We start from the raw sequence: 21,517 nt of genomic DNA, 5'->3' as shown, positions 1-21,517 counted from the left end.
CATAATTATTCGCCATGGACAGGAATAGATGGTAATCGCTTGGTGCCAGGTCCGGACTATAAGGTGTATGCATAAGAACCTTCGAACCACGCTCCCTGGGCTTATGACGAGTTACTATCGATGTGTGTGGCCTGGCGTTGTCCTGATAGAACACAATTATGATACTATTGGTCAAAGCTGGCCGCTTTTGGGCGATTGCTTCCTTCAGACAGTCCAATTGTTGACAGCAGAGTTCTGAGTTAACAGTCGTTTCGTAGGGGAGCGGCTCATAGTAGAAAATTCCCTGTCAATCCCACCAAATACACAGTTTCTTCTTCTAGGTTTGCTGTGATGACTCACCGCGTTTCGACCACGACCGTTTTCGCTTGACGTTGTCTTAAGTGATCCACTTTTTTCACCAGCCACCTACAGATTCAAAAATGGGTCAATTTTGTTGCGATTCAGCAGCGATTCGCAAATGGAAATTAGGTATATAAGATTTCTTGGCGTTAATTCGTGTGATACCCATACATCGAGCTTCTTCTTGAGATCAGCCTTATGCAAATAATTCTCACCAGTTTTTTGTAAAACCTTCAGCTCTGGGGCAATCAAAATAGTGCTTATGTGATGGTCGGACTATACAATGTCCATGATTTCATCTACATTTTCGATAATTGTCCTTCCAGGAGTGTTGACATCGAAATTACCGGAAGGAATCGTTGCAATCAAAATTGCGTGTGATGGTTTGTTGCGGTATTAAAACCATAAACACTATTTACATTTTCAGTCGCCAAGCTTGCATTTTCGCCTCTATCGAAGAAAAATTGTAAAATATATCTTTTTTCTCTTTGCTAGTGTGCATCTTTGACGCTCGCTCGAACGATAACTGAGTCTTTTCATCACAAAAATATCACAGGAGTTTTTGTAGTACGAAATCTCATTTTTCTAAAGCCATCTAGTGAAACCAGATCGGACTTATACAACGGCAGATGCAGCTATTTGAAGCCATCTTTCGAAAAAAAAATTGAATTTCTTTTTGGAAATCACAACAGGTAAGCTGATATGCTCCTGAGTTATGATATTTTGATGGAATGATTTTGTAATTTCTGACGAATTCAGGTTCAGATTAGTCGTGAAATGGGTTCCATTATGAAACTAGAGCTCATAAACTTTATATGAATGAATAAGCACAATAAAATTGAAATATTGCTCAACAAACTGGTGAAATTGAACTTATCGCCGATTTTGAATATTTTTTCTAGTCCAAGTTCGCGATAAATAGGAATTCTCCGAAAATTAAGGAGTACCTTCCATCCAGAGGTGAACTGATAATAATTCATCGTATAGTTCGTACTCTATAGTATTCTAAAGATAAAATATACTAAACATCTCAACATAAAATAATATATCTCAACCAGTAAAGGCTTTCCTCTCTTACTCTTAATAATAATAATAACATATATTCATCTTAGGTAAAATGATTTAAAAAATCATCAATTTACATTTGAAATACCTCTATTCAGTTGCCCAATATGTAAATCATGCGATTCATTTTGTTTCTCCGTCTTATATTTGAACGAATTATATAGCGTTTTGAGTAAACATTTATTGTTATTGCTGGAATTGCTGAGTCTTTTTTGTTAATATATACCTACCCCTATACGAAAGGTATATAAGAGATATTCTGATCAAATACTTTAGTTAATAAAAATGTAGTATGTAGCAAAACAATTGTTATTTATCTATCGAACAGTGGAAATACGAAAACCATGAATCACTATTACTTGAGAAAAATTACTGAAATCGTAGTATCTAAGTGCTTTTATTTTTCCAATCTTATAACGGGACAAGTGATAAATTGCCACCAACCAAATACTTCATGTTACTTGAAGCTACCAAAAATCTGGGAATAGTTGCTCGTCCTGCTGTTGCCATCAATTCACTATGTTGCCGATGTGTCTTTCTAGTTATAATCCAAATTTGACACATTAAATTTACGTTATGTCCATCATTTTAAATGATAAGTTGTATATGAATTAGTTCACTGCAGATTTAACATATTCTCAAAAATTCAAAGAATGAAAATATGATTTGTTGAAAATCACAGTCTGGCAACGATGTAAGAACACGTTTTATGACGTCATTGCACTGCTAAAATAAATGGACCATAGTAAGTGGAGGAGGAATTCTTGTTTCACTGAATAGCATAGGTACCCAAGAAAATACAATTACAGAATTCAATTGTGCAACGACCAAGTCCATTCACAATTTCATCTGTTCTCGTCTGAGACTTCTGCCGAAGTTGTCGCAGACAGCTGTGATAAGTGTGTGTTTGGGTCAGCGAATCCCCGAGGCTGACGGTCAAGTCACCGTTATCGAGGGGGGCCTGCCCCTGGCTCACAACTTCTATGCTCCACATCAAGATGTTCTGTGTGCGATCACGGTCTTTGTCGGTATTGGCTAATTAGACGGTCAGTAAGTGCCGGCCACTAAATTTTAATCCGTCGACTCGATCGCGTTATTTTAAGAGTGTGTTCCGAAAATTCGCTCGTTATATCGGAAAGCGTCGGTACAAATTAATAGGTATGAAGACTGCGCCTTCAAAATGCCATTAAAAAGCTGATAATCGTTTTTTTTTCCGGGCTGGCCACGACGTAGAGTTTGGATCGGTAGTGCCATGAAATAATGAATATCAATTTTTATTCTTCTTCTTATTTTTATCGGTGTATCGTGGTTTTACAATCTCTTCTATTATGTTTGCTTTCGGGTTCTTCAGAAGTTTATAATTTGATGGATTTAGATCAGATTATTTTGAAGGAGGAATTACTCAACCAAATTTCAACTGAAAATCACGAAACTATGGAGAATGAAACAGATTTTATCTTGATATTACACTAAATGAGAACGCTACAAATGAATCTGTTGCGTAAGGTAAAAACTAAAAAAAGAAGGGATAGCACTAACTTTTTCCGTAGTTCTTCTTCACATTCTGGACGTGACTAATTTGAATAACCCTTTTCAAGAAGAATATATGAAAATATTACTAAATATTTCCGTTTATACAGAACCCAGTGCAGAAGGGACAGAGATGAGATTTCAGATGAGGATACCTACGAAACAACAATTTCAATCATTGTGCAAAATAAAAACCATCGAAAATTCAAGATTTTTGTGAAAAAATACCGATTATTTTTGTGATCATCAAATATTCAATCAGCTGGAGATTTTGCATGTTTATAAACACGGTGTCTCATTTAAAAGTGTCGATTTTTGATGACAGGGGGACATGATCTGGGATACAAAGCTTGTTTCTACTAGCAAATCTCCTGGAGAGGGTTGCAACACCATCAGAAATTTGAATAGGGAAAGTGGGAAGTTTTGTAGCACAAATGTATGGATTCAAATTTGCATGAACCTGCAGTTTGTGTTCTATAAAGTGAATATTCACAACATATTATGGTGTCGATGAAACTAAATGAAACAGAGATGTTCAAATTGATCGTATAATTTCTATTGAAAGAAAAATATCTTACACGAACAGTACTAATAAAAATTATCCCAACTCCACAAATTTCTCACCATTAGATTGCATGCAGCGATAAATCCGTTATAATCTTTCGTTCGAAGACGAAGCAAAAACAAACAATATGTGTTAAATGGCTTTTTTAATTATAACAATATCAGACTCCGAGCTAAATTATTATGTAATGAAGGAAGTTTTTGTTTTGTATTTGAGGACGTTTTGTCATCATTTTTGCACTCAATCTACCCAATAAAGTAATACCTACAATAGTCACTGTTCAAAATTTTACCTTTGTCAGGATAGTCAATGATCAATATACAATTCATGTCATCTGAAAATATGCCATAATATTGCCATCTGATGTTTGAGATTTTGGTCGCTTTGTACTGCTTTCACCGACTGCTTTTCTATTTATTTTCATTATTATTTCAACAACGAATGTATCGTTATTCAATCTTTAAAATCTCGATCCGGACTAAACTCTTTGTTTTGAAGTTTTTTGACATGTATCTTTTGAAGTTGGGGATAAACAAGAAAAAAAAGTTGTATAACATTGTTGGTGCTTTCTATGCGCCAGACCATGTTATGCGTTGTAAACTTCAAAAGGTATGAGATTTTGTTATGGCGCTCTATTTATCGAACGTTCTATAGGTATGTTCTGTTCCTCCACTTAGGAGGTTTTATTATGAAATGTAATTAATCCTCGTTACTCCAGTCAATTTGTGCTCACAAGGGCCCTTACGAAAGAATTTTGGGGTAGTTTTGATTTCTTTGATCTCGAATGTTTTTTGGGGTGCCAAATCCGAATCTAGGTTTGTTACTAAAATTTCGTGACGAAACATTGAAAAAAATGCAAAAAAAAGGTAGAAAATTGTGTTTTTGGCCATTTTTTGCACATTACTCGAACATATAATTTTTCTTTGAATGACCTTTCTATAAAAAAATTTGAATTTGAGTATACTTGTACACTTGTTCAAATACTACGGTATTATTTCCTGGATATATTCATTGAAATCAATAAAAAGAAATACATTAAATTTCGAAAAGGGATTTTGAAAATACTTTTTTTCTAAACTGATGATGACTATAGTTTAAATCCATCTGAATTGTATTGAAAGAAGAAATTATTGAGTGGAAGACATGCCATAATTAATAAATTACATAGTTTTGTAGTGGAAGATGTTGGTTTTTCTAAAAACAGATAAAATGAGTAAAAACAATCAATTGAGCCAGAACGCTTTGTTGGAAAAAAAACCTTAATGAAGGAGATTTCATTAACTTTGTTTTTATAAGAAAAGGTCGTTCACGCAAAATTTATAATTTCCGTCAGAAATGGAATTTTCCTTTTTTTTCAATATTTCGTCCAGAAATTTTGGTGGTTTCCTCAGATTCGGATTCAGCCCCCAAACAACATTCAAAATCGAAATCATAAAATCTACTTCAAAATTTTCCTGTGAAAAACGCATTTTGACTGGACCAAGTAGTTTATAAGGTTTTTCCTTCTTTCATAAAATATCAATCGAATAAATTGCAAAGAAACCTGTGTGAAAGTGTTACTCAAAATACGCCCTACAAATCTGAAGAAAGGAAAATACAATTAACGAATTTACCATTCATCTTCGATAACCAATACGATCTCTAGTACGAGATCTTCTTTCACCAATACAACACTCCGGATAATCGATTGACCTCGGTGACCCCATAATCCACCTCGTGATCCTCAAACAGCAAAGAGAAGACACAATACCCCAATTATCAGCAACGATAACCGGACGATTCGCGCAAGCCACTGGAATGCTCGCCCATCAATCACATTCGACAACCTGTCATTAGTTAAGGAGCGAGAATGTGCCCTACATAGCCGAAATTCGGTGGTCCAATCTCGGTTCTCACGCTCTCTGTACTCAGCTCCTAATCTCGTTTTCGATGCCCTTGAACAGTTGAATGTCGAACGACGAGTTATTGGTAGACACCCACATATGTACCCTGTTTAATTAAGGAGAAGAGCACACGATTCGACAAAAAATTTTCGAGGAGCCTATTTTTCACTGAATTATTCTTGGATAGGTATTCATGACCCTATTGCATCAACTTTTCACTTTGTTTTTTGCTGATGTTACTCAGAAATATGCGTTAACCAATGCTGGTGCCACTTTGCACCTTTTTTCTTTTCACTTAGCACATTTCAATTTTGAATTTTTTTCGTGAAACTATATTTATTTAAAAAATGCAAAGTTGCAAAATAAATACTTGACTAGAGTTCAAATGCTCTTGATATCACGCTTGAATTTTCTATGGTTGTGATGAAGCTATCAATCCGCAATTGTTCACGAAGCTTGAACAATTCTATTTCTAACGCTTCGAGAGAAGAGGGGTACAAGTAGGCATGTTCAATTTGGTGTAGCAGAACTACAAGTATAATGCAGTGCGCACAATAAAGACGAACATTTGCAGAGGTAGAACATGTACTCTCCTCTTGTTTCTGATCAAACTTTCACTATTTCTTGAGATAAAACGTTTCCCTATGTTTAACTTCCGGCATTCTTTATGCATATCTTTCTGACATATTAATATTACATCTCATTATACCTACTTGCCAGATGTACATGCAAAATTTCAACTCGATCGGATATGTTACTACTAATTTTTTTTCAATATTCTAATTGCATCTCCTATGGTTGTCACTTGTGTCGATGCTTTCAACAAGAAATTTCCTAAAAAGCTCAAAATGTTATTCTTTATATATGATATAAGAAAATGTCCACCCGATATTGTCAGAAGTAATACTAGAAGTACTTCAGATTAATAAAGGGCTTTTGTCAATTGAAAAACAGCAGTGGCTCGGTGAAAACGCCTTTTAGTATTCCTAGTATTCCTGTTGGAACCAGAATATAACCTGTGTTAATTAATAAATGGAAACAACTGAAAGAAGAGAAAAATAAACAATAAACAAATAAAAAATTTTAGTAGGGTGTCGAGTATCACTAACTAAAATATACGCTTCTTCCCAAAAATCGTTCGCACTTTGTTTGAGTATACCTCACAAGTGAGTAGTTTTTTGCACAGAGGCAATTAATGTACTAATTTGACAGGTTCGCACTTGTTTAGTCGGTAAACCAAATGGCACGGATGCATGGTTGGAGATGCTACTCACTTACTAAATTACTTGTTGAACTACTCGACTGAATTTTCATTGTTTAGACATGTTTAGTTCCTAAATTGCTCGCCACTCGACTAAAATACTAGCTTGAATTTCCAAGCATTTTACCTATGATGTCTCAAACATGCTCTACGGGCGAAAGATCGAGGGATCTGAGCAGCCATGGCAAAATATTCACATGGGTCGCTCCGAAAAAGTTAAACTAACTCTGGAAACATAAGGTCGGGCATTGTCTTGCTGAAATATTGTATTCTCGAGCTGGTTGAGGTAATAGAGAACATATGACGCCACTATTTCTTGAAGGTAATGCAGAGCTGTCATGTCAACTCGAATAAAGACTAAAAGGTGACCTACTTGCATTTGCAATAGCACCCAATACCATAACACCTAATTTTCGATGTACATGACGCTCAACATCGAACTGAGGTTCACGTCTTTCTTCCCGATGTCGTCTAACCCTTCTTCGGTCATTATTTGCACCCCAGGAGAATCGAGATTCATCAAAAAAGACGACCTGATGCCATTCCAAATTCCAATTTTGACGTTCTCTACACAACTAAAATTGTTGCCGGTGATGCTCAACCATCAGAGGTAAGATGGGGTCGATAATGCTGAAGTCCTAAAGAGCTTATCCGCCGGTAAACCGTTCGGACAGTCCTAACCACTCATCAGCCAAAGATCGAGTGGAACTCCTCGAACATCTGGTTTGTTGTAAAATTAAAAAAACTTGCAAAAAACGACTACAATATTTATGAAACAAAAATTGCTTCATGAAAAAACCTTCACGATTTTTTTCTCCAAATTCAATTATTTACTCCTTGCTATACTACCTATGTTTCATCAAAAAAGAAAAATTTAAATTTAAACAGCTCTTTTGGGTGTTGCAGTTTCGTAGTCAGTTAGTATATATTATAGGTTATAAAAGTAAAGTTATATTTTGAGGGATTAGTTCAATCTGGTAGTAATAAATTCTATGTGTGGTGCAATACAAAATAATCGAAGATTACATTCTTGGGTGCACATGGCCGTTACTGAAAATTCACAGTGTTATCGATCTTTTCCCATTACAAGTCATAACATATATTCAGAATACGCTCGAAATCACTCATCATATATCCGTCTGTATCCTAATTTCAATTTTACATAGCCACAACACAGAGAGTGCTTAGAATGACCCCAAAAACGGACGACGAGGATCTCTCGAACGGAAGAAGCTGAGAGCACCAAATCTGAATCTATTACCTCTCCACTTAAAACCAATCAGCTCCGAGCCACTTGCCAAATCTCATCGCATCAAGTCCTCGTTGTTCGGATTATTAACTTTCGATCGTTCCGAAACCAAGACGGTCCGTTATCTCCAATACGGTCGTATATCCGAAACGTCTAACAGAGATTACCGGCTTATTAATTAGCGATATTTGATTTGGGGGCTTTCGCCCGGCCAAATTGGGCCTTCGATGTCGGACAAACGTGTCACGATTTTGTCCCGCAATCGCGCGTTTATCGGATGAAGCGAGATGAGGCTTGTTTGGCGAAATGGGATTCTAATTGAGTTGTTACTTGTAACTGGTAATGAGATGCATCACACTGTGCTGTTGCAATAGATGAATTGGAGCATAGAAAACAGGAGCTTATATGACCTTATTCGTCACTAAAAAGTCTATAGGTGTCAAATCAGGAGATCGTGAAGGCCATTAGATAGCATTTCTCCTCAAAATCCAATTTTTAGGAAAGTGATCATTCAGAAAGTTTTTTTGGGGCTGTATGAAATCGAGAAAGCGTCTTCTATGCGAATATTATCCTATAGAAACTTCATAAAATGTGGAGTGGGTGGATGATGGGTAAGTTGCGATAAGGTTTTTGTGGGGTCATCTGAAGATTGTCGTGTTCAAGGCAGAACCTACTTCTATAGAAGATCTTCAATTTAATAACACCCGAATTATTACAGAATGTAATAAAGATTGTTGAACAACACTTTATTACTGTTTAGAAATGAACAGAAGCAAATTTGGACATCTTAAGGATTAATTAAAAAAGGATGAAAATGGAAGATAGCAGACTGCCGAAAATATCTAGGTTGTCCCTAACTATTTTGAGCAATTCTAGAAGACCTTTGGATAGGCCACCATAAAACGAGTCAGTAGCTGGAGTTCTGTAGAGACAGAATTGTGGGCTTCTTGACAGCAAGAAGCCCAGACTGAGGCGGAAGGTATTAATGAAAAAGTTTTAAACCTAATGAAAGAGGGAGAAGAAACTCGACCACTCAATACTTCCCACTTATCACTTCCAAAGAGTTTTTCAATCCGAAATGAATGCCAAAAAAATGTTCCTGGTATAATCATAAAACTAAGTGCAAAAAGCCTACAATATTATGTGTCACTCGACCCCTTTTCATATTTCTTAAATGGATTGCTACCAAAATTTAAGGGATGATCGAACATCTATTTGCTATCATTAAATTAAAATAGATCTGTCCCAGCGTTTTCCGGAAAAAAATTCATACTTTTGATATAAAAGCCTCAAGAGAAGCAGTTATGTAATAATTCACCCATAATTTTTTCATCACCATAGTTGATTTTCTAGAATAACTAGTTATTGAATAGAATTCGTTACTGAAGAAATATATAAAATGAAGGGTTTTCCGAAAAGAAGTTTCATTTTGAAAATCCCGTTATCTGGGGGAGCTGTCTGTTTTTATATATAACAGGTAAAAACAACATTACTAAAATTGAAACTATATACACCTCAACAAATTTCAAAATTTTGCAAAACTAAACCATTTTTGAGTTGCTTATGAAGCACCTTCTCGGCCAGCAATAGTGGCACTGATAAAAAAATTTTACGTACGGTTGCAAATGTGCAAATTGGTTATGGTGAATTTTATGGAAAGGATGTGCTACTGCAAATATAGCCGAGGCGACTATTTAGCAATGTAGTTGGAACATTATTATCTCTCTCGATGAAATAAAGCCTTAATAATTACGGATTTATTTGTATTGTTATTAGCGTGGATGATTGTATATTTAGCATATAATTCTTCCAGTCCTTATTTAGATTTAAAAACTCATGAATCAAATAATCAATACTGGTATATATAACAATGCAAGAAAAGATAATAGTTCCAAAATGCATGCAATTTTTAGAAGCCATCGAAGGATTTTAAACAAAAATTATGAATTAGAAACACACACATTTTCTTTGAACTGCCCAATATGAGAGCATATTATTCATGCCATTTTATTTTGATATTGATATGTTAAAAAAGTTATTAGCAAAACAGACCAAAATAATTTAGAATGAAAGTGGGAGATCAAACATTTTGCAGCTGAAAAGTAATAATTAGATTGTAATGGAAGAGAATAATAGATAGATATCTGAAATAAAAAATTATAGAAGATTTGGTTCTGGTTTCCATTGGAAAATTAATATAGTAAATATTCAGATAATGATTCAATTCTCCGAAATAATTTTGAGAAAAAGTTTCAACTAATTGTCCTCCTGGTTTCTCTTTCTATATTGAAGCCTCAAAAAATTTATCAAAAACATGTGAATGAAAGTTTTGCTACACGTGCTCTCGTCGATTCAATTTACATTCCATGCTTGGAATATCTTTAAAAGAATATCATTTTGAAAAATAAACGTTTCACTGATGCACACTATAGATGCAGTAAACGACTTGTGCCGACCTTAAAGGTAAACGTCAGAATATCTAACATCTTAGGATGAAAGTAAAACCGAATGCATTTACCACGATTTAATTAAGTACCGAGTGAATAAAGACCAGTATCAACGCATAAGAAAAAACTTATTCAAATTACATAATGATTTTATCACACATAAATTAAGCACGACATGCGATATCGTCATAAAAGCTCTGTAAAAAGTTGACTCGCTATTAATGTGTGTGTAATAACATCAAGCGCATGTTACTTATAATGAATAACGTGATGATGTCTCGATTACAGTGATTGCTTGATTTTCGGCCCTTGAGGTATAACGTTGTCGGTGGTCCGGAGTTTTTGGGGCAGAAAATCTTAAATGATGCTGTTTTGTTGAGTTCTGGTTGTGAATTGGGGCAATTGGGCACTCGAGACTGTTTGGGAAAGGCCCATGACGACTCAAAGATATATACCCATCATATTTGGCGCAGACACTGGGTCAGCCTCTTTCATTTCACTGGAGATTTTGAAAGTTGTTTATGATGGAAATATGAGGTTATCTTCATGTAACTGAGTACTCTAAGGACGAGATGGTTTGCATGAAATATAAATGATATTATTTTATACAAACCATCATTTCATCTCAAAGTTTGTATTCTTCGAATTTTGAACTGAGAATATTCCCAAAAAATAAGGTTCGGTTCACTAATGACGAATGAGTCTTCAAATTCGATTATGTTCGAATATTTTAAAGTCGAAAGACCTCTTCTGGGTATGTTCGGATCTTAATTGCTGAAGTTGAGTTCGCTCATGAGCAAAACCCAACTAGAGGGGTTCAATGATAATTATGCATGTTATAAATTTTGTGTTCCGATTGATTGGGTGATGAAATGATACGAGTCTATATAGAATAATCATCAGAATATTAAAAAAAAAATCAATGATTCATTTACAACAGATCTGATTTTGTTGAGATTTCCCAAATGATGATAAAATAAGATATTGAAATTGAACATTAACAAATTTAACTGAGACATTCGAACCTTGAACTCACTCAGAAATTTCCTATACCACATTCTACATCTGTTACTATGGTTGCAGCATCCTTTTCATGAAATTTTCCATGACCAATTGATGTTGAGGCTTTATGTTCTCGATAACTTCAAGAATTTCATTTTTAAGGTCTTCCACGTAGCACCAAAACAACTCCAAACATGTTGAAGATCTCCGTGGTCAATTGTGATCACCTCTTCGAGAAATAATAAGGCCAGGAATCTTTTGTACAAAATTGCAATGGTTTTATTGCTTGTGTACCATGTACCAACATCTTGTTGGAAATGTCATCCATATCAATATTTGCCAATTCCGATCATACAAAATTATTAATTATATCCTAATTCCTAAGATCGACGAGGAATAAACAAACCTGGGTTTTCGTCAACAATACGGGCTACAACAATCAATATCAATCACTAACTTGTCCTCTACGTGTCATAAAATAAATACTAAATACTAACAATTTAAATTCTTCCACCAGTTTCACTATTGCCGACCCAGAAAGTGCTTCATGACTTCCCAAGTGTTCTTCAGTTTTCGAACTGTGAGATCCGAATTCCAATTTCAATAATTTCAGTGCGTTGTTGAAGCATGTATCCTACAATCTTTAGTGTAGTTTTCAGTTGGCAACTGTCAAAAGATGGCAGCTTCAAAGGCGCCAGCCGCTCTTATTGAATAGTACATCCTTCGTCGCTCGTTTTCGAATTTCGCATTCGTGTTGGAATTGCCTTCTGCAACGAGTATTAGACGATATTTTCTCTATTTCACTCAAGTTTTTTGAAGTATTGAGAAATTCAGATTATATGTCTTAGTGACTTTTGTATTGTATCTTGGCAGTTGGTGTGACTGTTACGAAAATTGACAGATTACGGAATTTGAATATGAACCGTACATTTCGAATTTTGAAATAATTTATAATTACGCATTAAATTCGTAAATTATGTCTGACGAAATCGATTTTACACCACCAGGATCAAAAGAAATTGCGAATAATGTTGGAAATCATTTCACTATATCCAAATTATACTATATTGACAATTATTGACGTTTGTTTAAATTTGATAGGATTAGAAGTCGGTAGAGACAACCACAAAAAAAAATATATAACTGAAAAACGATGCTGTAATGAGTTCATTACACCACTGTTTTTAGAACTGTAATGAACTCATTACGATACTGAAATAGAGAAAACCCTTTATCACATCTATGAAATATGCAGTCGATGTGCCTTAAAATTAATATGGAAGCTAAGTACTGTCAGTTTGAAATACCAACATTTATCTTCGGTTTTTATGTAGGCAGGTGCTCGAAATATTGTTTGTAGGAGTTTGTCGAGAAAATATGTTTATAATTTGATGTTTCAGTAAGATTTCAACACAACTATCTCTGAAAAATCGGAACATGCAAATTGGAAACCAATTACCACAAATGTCGCTTTAACTGTACTAATATGCATATAATTCCTGGTGTATGTACCTACTGATTCGATTTTGTTTCAGACTTTCTGAGATATCCACCCATTGCTTTGGTGTTCTGCTTCACCAGAATTCTGTAGGGTGGCGCTCTTCAGAAATTTTCGAATTCCCGCTATCTGTCTGGCGCCGTTTAAAAATGAAATACTGATTTTCGACTTTTCAAACATTCACAATGAATTACAGTTCAGTTCCTATCGATTTTTCAATTAAATGGATGGAATATAATGACAGAGAGTAGAAGATTGTTACTAGCATAGAATATAAAATATTATTGTTCTATACTCGAAGGTCACGAAAGCCCAAAATCGAGAGAAATGTCAAATATAAACGATGTATGCGCCATCTGAAACAGACGCGGTTCCTCGAAATCAAGTAGATATAAATCTAATAATAATCTAAATAATAATCTCCCGTTTTGTCTGAAAGTTTTACAGGTATAAGTAGACACACCATGTTTTCTTTGCATCTTAACCTGTACCAACAATTAGAGTCTCCTGTTCAGCACCGAAATTGAAACGGATGACTCCTGTCCGGCCGTAGACCAATTGGGACCGTAGCATCGTATCGGTATTGGCCTAGATAGCATACAAAAACTAGTTGATCCCTTTTTACAGACGGCGTTCCGACGATTGAGATAAATATGTGGAATGACTCGTTGCAACTTTCGGAATCGAGGATGCCGAGCAGGATATGTCATGAACAGTTTGATTGACTTGTTGGTAGGTCGTGTCAATATGTCGACTGGCCTATTGGAGGACGCGTTTTGTTCAGTGTCATTCCGACATCTACCTGGAACTGTTTCGATCGTTTCCGGTGTCGATCGAGGCCGTGATGTTCGGAGAAAATGGGGAAAAAATCGCATTCTTCGAGGGGAACTCACGTGCCATATGGCAAAACGAACGCTTGAAGAATTTTGCAATTCTCAACATTCGGTTGGTTAAGACCGAGGTAAGACCCTGTACTCCTAAGCCTAGGAACAAAGGAGCCTCCAAATATACGCTCTTGAGAAAATATGTGAAGTGGCAATGAGAAACAGTAACAGAGCCTACACATATCAATACTAGCCCCCGGTTTCTAAAAGACTGATCAAATCTTTGTTCAACTAATACAACATAAAACTTAACAGCGTTGTCAAATCCATTTGGGTTTCTGAAATGTTGTACAGTGTAAAATTAACTAATCAATATTATCTGGTGCTTTTAACTTGAAAAGAAAAATCAAAATAAGTTTCAGAAATCCAAAATGACGCTTGACGTAGGTACAATTTACGTGTAATATTTGACCACTGTATTTACTGGCAAAATGTTTAAATGAAAAGAGTTAACCTTATTTTCAGCAACCCAAATGATGCTTGACCATGCAATTGACAGCTGTTAAGCTGAATTTTATGTTGATTGGCCTTTCAGAAATCGGCCGAGATCTATTAACTCGCTGAATCCCTAAGTTTCTTAGAGGTCCCACACTAGAGACGCAGAGTCGGAACGGAAGGCGAAACATTGAAACTAAGTAACAAATTTTTTGTCCTAATTTATTTACGGTCAGAATGATCCTGGCTTCTTGTTGATCAAGTTTTCTCTATGCCCTTTTGTAAACGCTAACAACGCAACTTTCAGCTGAAAGACAAAATATGTTGTTGATTTTCATTGAAAGGAAACCATCACATGGCTTCGATAATCAGCTCGCAATACTAAAGAACTTTTGAGTCGTCGTGGCAATAGTAAAACTGAACGGAAAAATTTGAGCTTTTTTTGGTCAAGTTAGTGATGCAAAGAATCGAAACAGTGTGCGACGCTTAAGAACAACTGGGATTATTGATGCTGTAGTTTTGACAATGAATGGAATGCGCTACCGAGCTATAATGATTTTGGCCGGAATTAGGAGATTTTGATGTGGTCATCATTTATTTTCATTGAATAGGGCGCTATTCGTGGTACACAAGCAACAAAACAATCCCAATTTTGCAAGAAAAGTTTCCTGGTTATTTAGCGAAAAGTGATCACAATTGGCCTACGAGATCTTATGATTTAATTAAACACTTCAAGAATTTTTTCAAGACCTTAAAGAAGTGCGAATTGATAGAGAACTTCATGAAAATGAAACTTAGCTACTTAGCAGTAGCTGTTATTTGGTTGATTTAACTATTTTTAAGGTCATACCTTTGTGTTCACAATGAAATGAATAACCATTAATTTCTCTCTAAAGTCGTTTTTTTGCAATATTAAAATGAAACCTCTTTTTAAAAACCCTTTACGTTAGTCCTTGATTTTTCAGGTCTTTACTCAATGGAAATTCATCTTAATATAATTGAAAAGAAAAACAGTTCATTTTTGCTTATATTTATTAATTACACAACAATTGTTTCGTGAAATTACATTTTGAATTCATGTCGAAATCACCTGATGAAGTCGAAATGTAATTTTACGAAACAATTGTTGTGTAATCAATAAATATAAGAGGAAAAAAAGTGTTTACTTTTACTGATCCTGGTGTTATTCGTAATTTGAATGAAACCTATGAAACAAATCCGAAACTACAATGATCAGAACGTAGGGTTACGAAAGACTAGGTTATAGTCAACTAAATCCACTAAATTCATGAATGCATTTTGTTTGTTCGTCTTTTTTTATCAGAGACTATCTTGCATTAAGAGGGAACACCATCAGGTGGCTGCTCAGTTCAAAACAAAATTAGAGATATTTTTTCTTACAAATCAACGATTTTTATGGTTTATCATAATTTCCTTCAACAATAATCGACATGGAAGAAAGTAAATATTTTTAATTTGTAAATTCAAAAAAAATAAGAAATATGTACTTTTTACAGATCACTGATATATTTTTGAAATATTCGTGAAAAAAAAATCAAAAAGCATTAAAAAAGAGGTTGAAACTATCGTGAAAGTCGTCTTACACTGCTGCCCTCTACTCATTTTCTTCGAAAAAAAAAGAAGATAAATTGAATGTACACCTTCAAAAACCGTATAAAGTTTGATCATCGTAGGAACGCTAGAGGGAAAATGACTGAACTCCATAAATTGACTGATACGTGAAAAACCACGTGGTGGTAATCTCTCTTAAGTAAAAAAAAAAAACTTTCATCATAATCCAGACAGAAATTGTTTTATTACTTACCGCGTGTATGCAGAATCCGAACAGGATCAAATAAAAATATTTCATCTTCATCTGAAAGCCCGCTGCTGGCTGGATCTCCTGTAACAAACAAAATCAATCATTAAAAATTATGCAAATTTAATTCGAATAATTTTTTGAATTGAAAATTTTCTTGTAAAACATTGTGTCTAGTATAATAATTTAATTTTGGTAACATGATTCGTGGAAATTTAATGTTTATTTCATATCATGATATTCTACTCAGTACATAATAATCGATAGGAAAAATGTATAAAAACAATCAATATTCTTTCATTCGATTTTGTGCTATTCAAAAATTATAACCTATTTAATGGGGTTGAAATTTTTTTATCCTCCACCGCTTGCAGACGATCATTATCAGATATAATTGAACAAAACAGGTCTGGTGGAAGCAGAAGCGATCGATCCATGCAAGAGATAACAGATGCCCATATAACGGTCATATTTGTTGCCTTTCCAAATGTTTCAAGGCCTCGAAATCCGAAAACAGCTCAAATCACCCGGTTGGATTTGTAGGTTATTGGACTAACGTTTGACGAAGAATTGAATTTAATGATATAAACTAGTTTCTAGCCCATAAAAACCCATCCAACAATGTGCGCTATAAATTATGGTTTAGCGGTGAGAAAAATAATTATCTGGATTGTTAATGGCGACCAGACTTAATTGGCCGTTTATTATCGACGGCAGTCGAAGAAATCTTTATCACATAGAACATCAAATTCGTTTTCTGTAATAGCATATCAATATGAATAATCATTATGTGTTTTTATTCCGAGATAAAACAATGGGTTTGTTTTAGCCTCGGACGACGCATGATCTTTTGAATATTGGCGAAACAAAAACTTTAAGTAATAGTCGTTCAAGTAGCGTTTTATGACGGTCAGAATCCTGCTTTTTAATTATCATAAAAAATTTCATCGAGTATCTCTACTTTGTTCCCTTCCTATAATCCTGTATTGTAAATAATTTCCTTATAGTTTCTATTAAGTACTTTTCATCAATTTTCATATTTGTTGTAGGTCCCCTACTGCATTTTTTAATAGGTATCTGATTCAAAATTTTCATTTCTAAAATGCCGAACTTCACCTTACACTGTTTATAATCATCAATCAATAGCAAAGTGTTTGCTTTCGTCTATTTACAGTTTTTTGAAAATGTGGATTCAGAAGAATTCATAATAAATATAAAAAATGTACTGAAATATACTAGATACCAGATGTTTCAGACAGCTGTCAAATTTGCTGCAATGTTGGGTTTGGTTTTGGACGGTCCGAAAATACGATGCTTACATAAACCTCACACTGAGCTGTAGGATCATTACCTACTGTTAGCTAGGGCGCATATTGCACCTTACCTGCACTCGAGCAGGAAACTACTCGTATTGTGAATGCACATATTGGGAAGCAGTTTCTAGTGGCAAATACGGGGTATATGAATAAAATGTGAGAGTTGATTAAAATTGAGGTGGGTATTTGATATGAAATTTTCTGAAAACCTCCACCCTTCGAAGATTAACAAAAAAAAAAATACTTTTTTTACAACTTCCATTTGAATGAAAATTTCACTTTCAAAAATACAAGGCTGAAAAGCCTAATTTATTTACTGAAATTTTTATCTCCACAAAATTTTTCGACAACTTTACGAGCATTTTCGATTATAATATAAATGTATTGCAAGCTTATGTTAAACAGCATTTTATTGAACAAGAACCAAATTATGATTCTACTAGGCTAAGACTTCTACAACAAAAACAATAGTTAACAAACAATACCATACAATTATAATATTCTAAATAAAAATGGCTGACAATGAATGAAGAAAATACAAAACGAAAAAGAATTACAATTTCCAAGTGTGTAATATCACACGATATTCTTTATCTATTAGGTTAATGTATCAGCAAAATGCCATCAACATAACCATTGTCAAACAGAAGATTTTCACGTCGATATCGTATGATATTACACACTTGGAAATTGAACTTCTTTTCTTTTTGTATTTTCTTATAATATTCGTTGATTTTTTTTTGGTAATCTTCGGAGGGGTATTACTTTTCCGAGGAAAGGTTTTTCAAAAAAAAGTATACCAAATACCCACCTTAATTTTCATTAAAGAATCATCCCTTAAAATTTTTTTGGCGTCATTTAGATATCCCATGTATCATTTTCTAATTACCTATCTACCTTATGGCTCCTTTTTTGTTTGTAACTCTATCACGATTTCTGTCGTGTGGTTTTTGTTTTATATGTATATATGTATTTGATAGCAGAGTCGCTTTTTTTTGTTATTTTGTGTTTTACCCAATTTTTCTTCTTTCGTGATAGATTATTATCCTAATCACATATTCAACAGGTTGTAGTCAACTCGTCATTTTTTTTTGTTCATTTTGTCGCTGTGTATTTGTTGGTTTCTCACAAATTAGTGCATATTCATTGCTCATAACAGTTTATTTTCTGTTGAATTCTCATTTTATGGGTTTTGGCTGCTTATATGTATTTTGGTTCATTTGGCTAGCTCTTCCTTCCTATGAGTGGTGTTTCATATACTACGTACTTTATACATATTGTTGTATAGTGTTACGCTGAGATATTTGACTTCATTTTTCCATTTTATCAATTCCCCATTTATTCTTATATTTGTGTTAATCTCTCGAGTCTTCATTTGTTGAAGAATAGCCTCGCTTTATAAGTCATTTATTCGAATTTTCCTTCTTTTTTCTGAATTTTCTAGCGCTTCTTGTAGTCTAGTGAAAATTCGATTGGAATTGAAGAGTAAAATACGAATTTAGGTTTTTCGAACGATCAAGGAATTCATGTTTTTCATCAACTTTTGGCAGTAGACACTCATGAGAATAATCGGTAGTCGACAAACAAATAGAGCACTCACTTGTTGTTAGGAGCTCTTGATCGCTCGTCAATGCATGCGTCACGCAATTGTAATTTGTAGTACATATATGATTTGAGATTTCATTATGATATCATTGTGTCGGTTATTTTTTCTATATGAAGAGATCTCATCATACAATATATGTTTTTTTTTCGATATTCTGCTAGAAGAACCAGCAAAATATAAATATTTAACGTAAGCACATAAACAATTTCCACTGTATTTCCGAATGAACTGAAATTTTAAAGGAACCACTTGCTATCCAATGCGAAATTCGTACCAATTTCCATTTACATCGAACAAGTAGAACGCAAAATATGAATATAACGGGTATTTAACATTTGCTCCTGAATCACACTTCAACAAATTAATCGAAATCAGATATTTTTTTCGATGTAAGCCAAAACCAACGCAAAAAAAATCAAACACAACTCATTCTTCTCCTATCATGTTCACTCTTCCACAGAAGAAAGCAAACGCTTGCTACCAACTCTGAGAATTCGATAAATGGGAGTTCTACATGTGAAATGAAACACTTAACTCGACTTGAATGGCCCATACAGGTAAAGTAATGGTATTCGAGATAAAAAAAAGGTATTCAAATGAGAGACAACTCGAAACCTGTTATGAAACCACTACAATGTTTACACACACGAGAAGCGATTGACAATTTCACGGTCTGATTCGTCCAGAAGAATTGAGATAAGAACAGTTTCGATTACGAACATAGAAATATGTAGTAAGATTGTGTTGGCACCCCGTAAGGACTCTATATTATACTATTGTGTATGGAAGACATATTCATCTATTGGCAGATGAATATTGTCATTATGTCAATAATTTTGGAGTTGTAACTTCCATAAGTTTGAAATAGAATAGGTACATTTAGCAGAAGAGTTTCCATATTACACCGAGCATAATTAATTAAAGTTGTGATGAATGTTTTAAAAAGAACCCAATACAGTGAATAAACCATATCATCAATTTAAAATTATTTAGGAGATATAGCATGATTGTCATTGAGTGGATGAACTCCCTCTAGAGAAGGTGGTAACAATAGGTCAAGAGTTATTCTCACTTTCCTACCGATGAGTATATATTTCGGTTGCTTAAAATGCCTTAATCTGTTGTTCATCTCTGTAAGTACATCCTCTCAATGACAATCATGCTATATTTTCCAAATCATTCAAAATTAGTGATATGGTCCAGTGCCAAGTTCATTGTAACAATCGATACCAATGGGACCTGGAAGGATTACTGACAAGATTGGGAACTATTCCTCAAAAATTCCCAGATAATTTTGAGAGCATGTACAAACCAGCTGAAGGAAAATATATTGGGAGTTCTGAAATTGAAATGAACAAAGGAATTCCTTTGACTTCATCAGCCGGGCCGATGAATATTCCTCCAAATAGGCCAATCGAGCTGATCCCTGAAGTAATCCTAGACCACGTTCTACACCAGAGTCAATAAGAAAGAGCCTCTAAGCTGACTAGAATCAAACGAATTCCCAGGGACCTAAAATATTTTGAATTGGGAAGGGTAGATGTTTGCACCACGTGAAGACTTTCTACATCATTGTATATGTGAATCTTTTATCTATTGAGAGATGTATGTTGAAATTAGTGATTTTTAAGTTGTTAGTTCCAAACATACACACATCGTCAAAAGTCTTGGCCCCCCTAGGTTTCTCAAGAAATAAACACTCTATGTTCTGGAAATGAAATATTTTTCTTTATTTCAATTGCAATATATTGGATAGAAAATCTTTCTTTTTACTCTTTGCTTTATGTAGGATGAGACAAAATAAAGAAAATGAGAAAAAATCCAAATTTATCGATTATTTTTTTTGATTAATTATACATACTTAGTTATTCCACAAGTGAATCTTAATTCAATAGTCCATACCTATTGCCACCCTTTCTTTCAATCAACTGCCCAATATACCTAGGCATCTCACGAATCAAATGAAATTTTCTGACATATCGTTTCATTCTTCTTGAAGGGATAAACTCAAATCCTGAAGTTGGGATTTGGCGATTGCTCTCCTTAAGTAATTCCATACATTCTCAATTGGATTCATGTCTGGTGGGTTTGCTGGCCAGTTCATTCTCCGGATATTGTTCTCTTGAAGAATGTTTTGAAACCTTCCTGTGCTGTGTGGTGGGACGTTATCATCCTGATAACGTTATGTTACTCTGGGTCAACCAGGCATCATTCTCTGGGCAACACTGCCGGTTTCAAGGAAAAGGGCCACTATACGCCTCACTGAAGTCCATCGAACATTCAAACGTTGGGCAATCTGGTGGTTCGACAAAGCTTCTTGATGTAGGGCTACTATTCTTGCCCGGTCAAACTGAGAAATTGGATGTCTCGGCATTTTCCACGGAATATTCTTAATATTACAACCCTCGTTGTAATGCTAACATAGTGAAGATTCAACACACAAAAAATTGTTATCCTACATTCAACCAGTCGGGAGTTGATAAGGGAGGGTAAGATTTTTGATGATGTGTGTATTTAGCAGAAGAGTTCATGACAAATTTTTGTTGCAAAAATCCAATACAATCAACGTTATGAAATCAGAGGTTTTTCTTTAACCCTGGAACTGCACACTTGGGTCT

The 21,517-nt window shown here is 34.6% G+C and overlaps 1 protein-coding gene across 2 annotated transcripts in view; it reads right to left on the bottom strand.

Moving 5' to 3' along the window:
- LOC123688893 overlaps nucleotides 1-21,517 on the bottom strand; it is a 55,246-nt gene that overhangs the window by 12,285 nt on the left and 21,444 nt on the right. For both annotated transcript variants that reach the window (XM_045627631.1, XM_045627632.1), the window contains one exon: nucleotides 15,984-16,061. In XM_045627631.1, the coding sequence (XP_045483587.1) occupies nucleotides 15,984-16,034 (51 nt within the window). In that variant the 5' untranslated portion in view covers nucleotides 16,035-16,061. The remainder of the gene's footprint in view (nucleotides 1-15,983; nucleotides 16,062-21,517) is intronic.

Source organism: Harmonia axyridis, chromosome 1 (assembly GCF_914767665.1).
Source record: "Harmonia axyridis chromosome 1, icHarAxyr1.1, whole genome shotgun sequence".
NCBI classification, from domain to species: Eukaryota; Metazoa; Arthropoda; class Insecta; order Coleoptera; family Coccinellidae; genus Harmonia; species Harmonia axyridis.
This window is presented reverse-complemented; position numbering and strand designations above follow the sequence as displayed.